At 47.5% G+C, this 7,400-nt stretch overlaps 1 protein-coding gene across 1 annotated transcript; it reads right to left on the bottom strand.

Moving 5' to 3' along the window:
* Positions 1 to 6,226: 6,226 nt before the first annotated feature.
* LOC104897534 (uncharacterized) lies at positions 6,227 to 7,179 on the bottom strand. The gene is made up of 2 exons (XM_057396275.1): positions 6,748 to 7,179; positions 6,227 to 6,634 (listed from the first exon to the last, which is right to left on the bottom strand). Exons 1-2 carry the CDS (start codon positions 7,177 to 7,179, stop codon positions 6,227 to 6,229), a joined length of 840 nt encoding a protein of 279 aa, XP_057252258.1.
* Between the last annotated feature and the right edge of the window lie 221 nt (positions 7,180 to 7,400).

Genomic DNA, 7,400 nt, shown 5'->3' with positions numbered 1-7,400 from the left:
GAGGAGGGAACCGCCACGGCCCTCAAAATCTTCGGAGGAGGGGTCGCGGCGCGTCCAGCTTCGCGTTCCAATTGCTGCCGCTACTTCAAATGCCCCTCCATCTCCGCTGTTCCTTTACGGTCTTCTGCCAATCGGACCGTCAATAGAGGTGGTATGAACCGGAGGCGCACCAGGGAGCCCACCGCGAGGATTCTGCTGCTAACAAAAGGCAGGCAACTGAAGAGCCTGGCGCCTCTGTTGCCAATGAGGTGGTGCAGGTGGAGGATCTGGACCCGAATACCTCTGAAGGTGTTCAGGGAGAGGGTGGCCTTGATGCTGACCGGTAATGCGGGGCACTTCGCTGCTTTCTCGGTCCACTTCTTCTCTTCGAGAGAAACTAAGGGAACTGATTGCTACTCCCAGTTTCCTTTCGAATCTCTCCCCTGGCATCTTTTATCGGTTCCGGGAGTGGATCGAGAAAAAAGAGGTGCCGCTAAGTGACGCGGTTGCTGCTGCCTTTGCTCCCCAGACCGTTACCCCTGGTAAGGTCTATCAGCCTAATTGGGACGTCAGGGAGGACGAATCTTTGTACTCTGACATCCCTGAAAACGGTGGCATCCTTCCTACCGTATTCTTAAGGGTATGCAGCTGCCCTTAGATCGTCCTTCAGGCTCCCTGAAGACTCCGGCTGCTAGGTTGGCCCATGATCAACTAGTGGTACGACTTAACTTTTCCTCTCTTTTTTTTTTTTTTTTTTTTTTTTTTTTTTTATTTTTACTGACGTCCCTTACTTTCGTTCATAGGCCAACAATGCTGCTATCGAGCTGATAGAGCAATACTTGGAGTACCAAAGGCTGACGGACACCTACAAGGCTTCCCTGGAGACCTGCCAGGGATTGTTGAAGGAGGCTGAGGAGAAGGTGGCGCCTTTGGAGGATGAGGTGCAGACTCTGAGGGATAGGGCGGCCTTGGAGGAGACTGAAGAGAACGTCAAGGCTTTGACCAAGGCTGTTGAAACTGCCAATTCTGAGAAGGAGATGGCGGTTTTGGATGCTTCTGCTGCGAAGCTCGGGGTGCCGCGAAGGCGGTTGCTGAGTTTAAAGGTCCGATGACTATGTGGCGGAGCTTCACAAACGGTATGATGGTGGCTGGGCAGCTGCCATGAGGTGCGTCTGCAAAACCGTTCCTGGTTTTGACTGGAACGTGATTGAGGACGCTCATGCTGCCGGTCAGCATCTTTCTCCGTTTGAGGGGACCCGAACTTCGCCGACGAGGATGCTATTGCTGATGTCGACCCTCGTGACTCTGAAGCCCCCCCTTCTTGAAGTTTTTGGCGGCCATCTCTTAGCTCCTCTTGTTCTTCGAACAGTTTTTAATTTCTTATTTTTCATCCTGTAAAGACTTCTTCAGATTTTGTAATATTGTAATCCGCCTTTTGTTGGCGTTTTTTGGATAATTGCTACGTTTAATTTTGCTGAGTACTTTTTATTTGGACTAAAAGCCTTTTCTTTTAAATTGGCCGCCACAGTATATCTTTTTGTAGTTGGCCGCCAAGCCAGTAGCTTTTAATCTATGAAGTATTTTTCTATTTATCATATTTCCTGCTTTTGTTCTTCCTTGTTATTTCGCGTTCATAATATCGTCGCGTCCGGCTTTGATTATGTCTTAACTTAGGTGTAGGGTCCATGTGACCGCAAATATACTTAGCCTGTTATATGGTTTTTTGTTTTTGCGTGCTAGGTCTGTCATGTGACCGTGATACTTAGCCTGTTATATGGCTTTTGTTTCGTGTGCTAGGTCTGTCATATGACCGTTAATGCACTTAGCCTGTTATATGGCTTTAGTTTGTGTGCTAGGTCTGTCATATGACCGTTAATGCACTTAGCCTGTTATATGGCTTTAGTTTGTGTGCTAGGTCTGTCATATGACCGTTAATGCACTTAGCCTGTTATATGGCTTTAGTTGTGTGCTAGGTCTGTCATATGACCGTTAATGCACTTAGCCTGTTATATGGCTTTAGTTTGTGTGCTAGGTCTGTCATATGACCGTTAATGCACTTACTTTTTCCGACAAAGATACGATACAATAACAAACAAAAGAATTTATCAGGACGCTAGTGTAGGTTTTATTATCTGTGTAATTCAATCAAGGGCTCTTGGCCAATTACAATTATTGCCTACACATAATATTTTTCAGAACATCCGCATTCCAGCAATTCTTGAGTTTTTTCCGTCCATATCTTTAAGGATAAAGAACCGGGGCCTATCTTCTTAGCGATTATGTACGGGCCTTCCCAGTTTGCAGTTAGCTTCCCCTCAGCATGCGCTTTACCAGTGGCGGCTGTTCTCCTGAGGACGAGATCATTGACCTCCAGCTGTCTTTCCCAGACTCTCTTGTTGTAGGCCTTGCTAATTCTGTTCTTATAAGCAGCTGCTCTTAATTCTGCCATGAGCCTTACCTCGGGTAAGAAATCCAGACTTTCTTTGAGAGCCTGCTCATTCGCGTCTAGATTCTGATGTTTCACCCGGTATGAGGGCAGACCCACCTCGACCGGCAACACTGCTTCTGCTCCGAAAGCCAGTTTGAAAGGATTTTCTCCCGTCGCTTCTTTTTCTGTTGTTCTGTTCGACCATAGGACGGCAGGCACCATATCTGCCCATTTTCCCTTAAATTCATCCAGCTTCTTTAGGGCGTTTAGGATTTGTTTATTCGCGGCCTTGCCTGGCCATTGCTTTGGGGTGGCACACAGCTGAGTATGCGAATTTTACTCTGTACTCTGTCAGGAAAGCTTGGATTGGACGACAGTCAAACTGGACGCCATGGTCGAAAACAATAGCCATGGGAATCCCAAACCTCGTCATTATATTCTGCCAAATGAATCTCTTGACTTGGTGGGCTTTAATTTGAACTGTCGGTTCTGCTTCTATCCACTTTGTGAAATAATCTATGCCCACTATTAAGAACTTCCTTCCCCCAGTCTCTTTTGTAAATGGCCCCAGGATATCCATCCCCCACTGCGCAAACGGGATGGGGCAAAATATGGGCTGCAAATCATTGGCTGGCTGTTGATGACGGGAGCAAATCTTTGACATTTATCACTTTTTTGACATAGCTCTGAGCATCCGCCAGCATGGTGGCCAGTAGAAACCTGCCCTTAGCGCCTTTAACGCTAAAGCTTTTCCTCCGATGTGATTGCCGCAAATGCCCTCGTGTATTTCTTCCAGTATCTTTTTCGCTTCCCATGCCGTTGCGCATTTTAGTAGAGGCAGGCTAAATGACTTTCTGTATAGCTCGTCATTGTATATGATGTACCAGTTTGCCTGTCGTCTTAACTTTTTCGCGGCGAAGGGATTGCTTGGGAGCGCCCCCAGTCAGTTTGTACGCCACCAACTCACTGAACCATTCCCCCTGCTGATTTACCATGTTGACGGTCACAATCTCTTCTAAAATGCTCTTGTCTTTGCATGTCTATGTGACCGTCCTTTCAACGTTGAATGAATTGGAGCTGGCTAGCTTGAAAGAGCATCTGCTTTTGCGTTCTCCGCTCCGTGTATGGCCTGCACTTCAAAACGTCGAAGTTGAGCTATCAACTCTTTGCCTTCTGCACATACTTCGCCATGTTTACCCTCTAACTTCAAAGTCCCCTTTTAGCTGGCGCTAACCAATTGGGAATCAGTCTTTAGTAGTACTTGCTGGGCGCCAGCCGCCAAGCACATTCTCAGACCAGCTATGGCTGCTTCATATTCTGCTTCATTGTTTGATGCTGGGAAACCGAATCTGATAGCGTACTGGAAAGTGTTACCTTCCGGGCTTGTCATTACTATACCGGCTCCTGAGCCGCTATCAGCAGCGGATCCATCTACCTCCAGCAGCCAACTTTCTTTCTGCTCTATCTCTTCTTCTTCATACGAGGCCTCACCATGAAATCCGCCAAGGCCTGAGCTTTAATGGCGGTTCTGGGCTTGTATGAATATCATATCGATAGCTCTACGGCCCATTTCACAGACGACACCGAGCTATCCATCTTCTGAAGAGCTTTTTCCAGTGGTTGATTTGTGAGCACCTGGATGGGATGACAATCGAAGTATGGCCTGAGTTTCCTGGCTGCTATGATGACGCCAAGGCCATCTTTTTACCAACTGGTAACGGCTTTCGGGCCGTTAAGGATATGGCTTATGAAGTATATGGGGCACTGTCGTTTCTCCTTTTCCACCAATAGTACGGCCGCGACCGTCTTTGGCGACGCTGAAACATACAACTGCAGTACGTCCCCTGTTTCCGGTCTTGTGATCGTAGGTAATTTTTTCAAGTGCTCTTTCACAGCCGCGAAAGCTTTGCTCTGGTCTTCCCCCATCGAACTTTTTGTTTCCCCTTAACAAAGCGAAGAAAGGCAAGGCCTTGTCGGCTGACTTGGAAATAAATCGAGTAAGTGATGCCATTCTCCCTGTTAACCTCTGGATGTCTTTCACCCCCTTAGGTTCTGGCAAGGTCATGATTGCCTGAATCTTTTCCGGATTCGCATCTATTCCCTTTTGCTGACAAGGAAACCAAGAAACTTCCCAGCCTTTACTCCGAACACACATTTTTTAGGATTAAGCTTCATCTGGTACCTTCTCAGCGTTCTAAATGTTTCAGCCAAATCCTCTAGGTGCTCGCGGTCAGATTTACTTTTGACAATGGAGTCGTCAACATAAGCTTCTATGTTTCTGCCTCTCTGATCCGCAAATACTTATCGACCAACTTTTGGTAAGTGGCTCCGGCATTACGAAGCCCAAAAGGCATCGCCTTGTAGTTGTAAACTCCACAATCTGTTATAAATGCCGTCTTCTTTCTATCTGCTTCAAGTAAGCTGATTTGATGATATCCTGAGAATGCATCCATAAAGCTGAGCAGAGCATGGCCGCTAGTAGAATCTACTAGCTGGTCTATCCTAGGCAAAGGATAGCAGTCTTTTGGGCAGGCCCTATTGAGATCCGTGAAGTCCACACACATTCTCCATTGGCCGTTTGCTTTCTTTACCATAACGACGTTAGCCAACCATTCTGGGTAGTCACATGGCTCGATAAACCCTGCCGCTAACAATTTATCTACCTCCTCTTTTATGGCTTTATTCTTGTCTGCCGAAAAATTTCTTTTCTTCTGCTTGACTGGGCGGACGGCACCATCCACATTTAAGCGATGGACAATTACAGAGGGATCTATCCCTGGCATCTCATCAGCGGAGAACGCGAAGACGTCTGCATTCTCTCTTAAGAGTGCTACCAAATTGACCTCACCTCCGGATCTATATCCGTCCCTACAGCCACCGTCCTCGCCGGATCCTCTGCTAGCATTTCTTGTTGAGTTTCCCCATCAGGCTTCGGCCTTGGCGTATCCTCTGGCCTGGCCTCTAACTCCTCCATTGATATTTCCATCATTCCTCCTTATCTTTTTCTGACCCTTTCTCTCCTTGTTCATTCATCGCGGCCCTTCTTTGAGCCCTTCTTTGCTTTCTCCCGGGTGGATTTGCTTCTTCCACTGGCATCCTCCTAGCTGGCTGTTCAAGGTTGTCAAATAGCATGACTTTGCTGCCTCCTGGTTCCCCCTCAGCTTAGCTGTCATCCCTTCATTAGTGACATACAGCATTGTCAGATGATAAGTGGAAACGACACCTTGGACATCATGTATCAGAGGGCGTCCCACTATGGCGTTGTAGGCCCCGGACGTCTACCACCAGAAATTCAGTCATGATATCCCGGACTTCTATCTGCCGTCTCCTATCCGGACCGGGAGGCTCACCAAACCCTCTGGAGTTACAGACGCCCCGGTGAATCCAATCACAGGATAGCGGACTGGCTTCAAGTATTCTCGTCCTATCATCAGTTTTTCGAACGTTGAGAGATACAGGATGTTAGCTGAGCTTCCACCGTCCACCAGGATCCTATGGACCAAACAATTCGAAACTCTTAGAGTGACCACCAATGGGTCATCATGAGGGAAGACCACATGCTCTGCGTCTTTCAGCGTGAAAGTCATTGCCGGCATGGCTGGCGGATGCCTCCACTTCATGCTCTCATTGAAATTGACTTGGTGCCTGAATTCCTTCAGGCTGGCTTTGGCTCCATTCACACTACCTCCATGAATAGGCCGCCACTGATGACGTGAATTTCACTATCCTTGATTGAACGTTTTTGTTGACTGGTTTACCAGATCTCCTTCTTTCGTCTGTGCTTTATATTGGCTGAAATAGCCCTTCTCAACAAATCTTCTAGATGTCTTTCAAGTGACGACAATCTTCCGTGACATGGCCGTGATCCCCATGGAAATCACACCATTTGCTTTTATCACGATTTTTGTGGAACATAGGTTTAGGACGCTGCCATTTGTCGCTATCCTTGTTCTTCAAAAAGATCTGACTTCTTGAGGTAGTCAGCTGGGTGTACGCGTCAAATCTAGTTCTGCGCTCACCTCCTTCCCGAACATTCCTCTCACGATCCCTACGATCGCGGTCATATCTTTCGCCATCCCTTTCTCGTTCATCTCCTCTTTTTACCATATGCGACTCTTGTCGTCTATCGTCTCGGGCGCGATCAGATTCACGGCCCTTATCTTTCTTTTGCTTGTCCTCTTTCTTCTCAGATTCACGGTTTCCCACAGCTTTGTCAAACTCTTCCCTCTGATATAATCATTTGCTTTACCCAGGACGGGACCCAGAGTGGTGTAAGATTTACGACCCAGATAATTTCGAAATGGTGACCCCTCCTTGAGGCCAGTCATCAAGGCTAGCACCGCTACATCTTGCTGTAAGCGTGGAATTGAAACGGCTTCAACATTAAAGCGACCGATATAGTCCCTTAAACTTTCATTTGCCCCCTGTTTGACAGACAATAATTCTCCCGTAGTACGCTCGCGGCGCCTATTACTGACAAAGTGAGTACTGAATGTGGACGACAACTGGGAGAAGCTAGAGATGCTACCTGGCTTTAAACTTTTGAACCAAGTCTGGGCTATGCCTGTCAATGTGGACGGGAAGACCTTGCACCATATGGCGTCTACATCAGTGTAAAGGAACATGTGACCTTCGTAAGCAGCCACGTGGTCATCTGGATCCGAAGTGCCATCATACTTGGAGGTTGGCATCTTGATTCTCGTCATTGGATGGTTCAAAATATCCATAGTGAAGGGGGAGAGCTTAGGCTTAATGAGTAGGTGACCCCCCATCGAATAGTTGTATGGGTATAACCCAAGTTCATTAACGGCCTTCTCACTAGTGACCGCGAATATACTTATAGACGCGAGCACGGTAAAACCATTAAAAGGATCGCTCGAGCCAGTTCATCACTGGGGACCGGCAGTGTTGGCGGACGCCTAACAAGACAAAATAGAGGGAATCTTCCCACTAGGGATGGGCAAGGGTAGGGTCTGGGTCGGGTCCAGCTGGA

The sequence above is a fragment of the Beta vulgaris genome, chromosome 7 (genome assembly GCF_026745355.1).
Source record: "Beta vulgaris subsp. vulgaris cultivar EL10 chromosome 7, EL10.2, whole genome shotgun sequence".
Classification (NCBI taxonomy): Eukaryota; Viridiplantae; Streptophyta; class Magnoliopsida; order Caryophyllales; family Amaranthaceae; genus Beta; species Beta vulgaris.
This window is presented reverse-complemented; position numbering and strand designations above follow the sequence as displayed.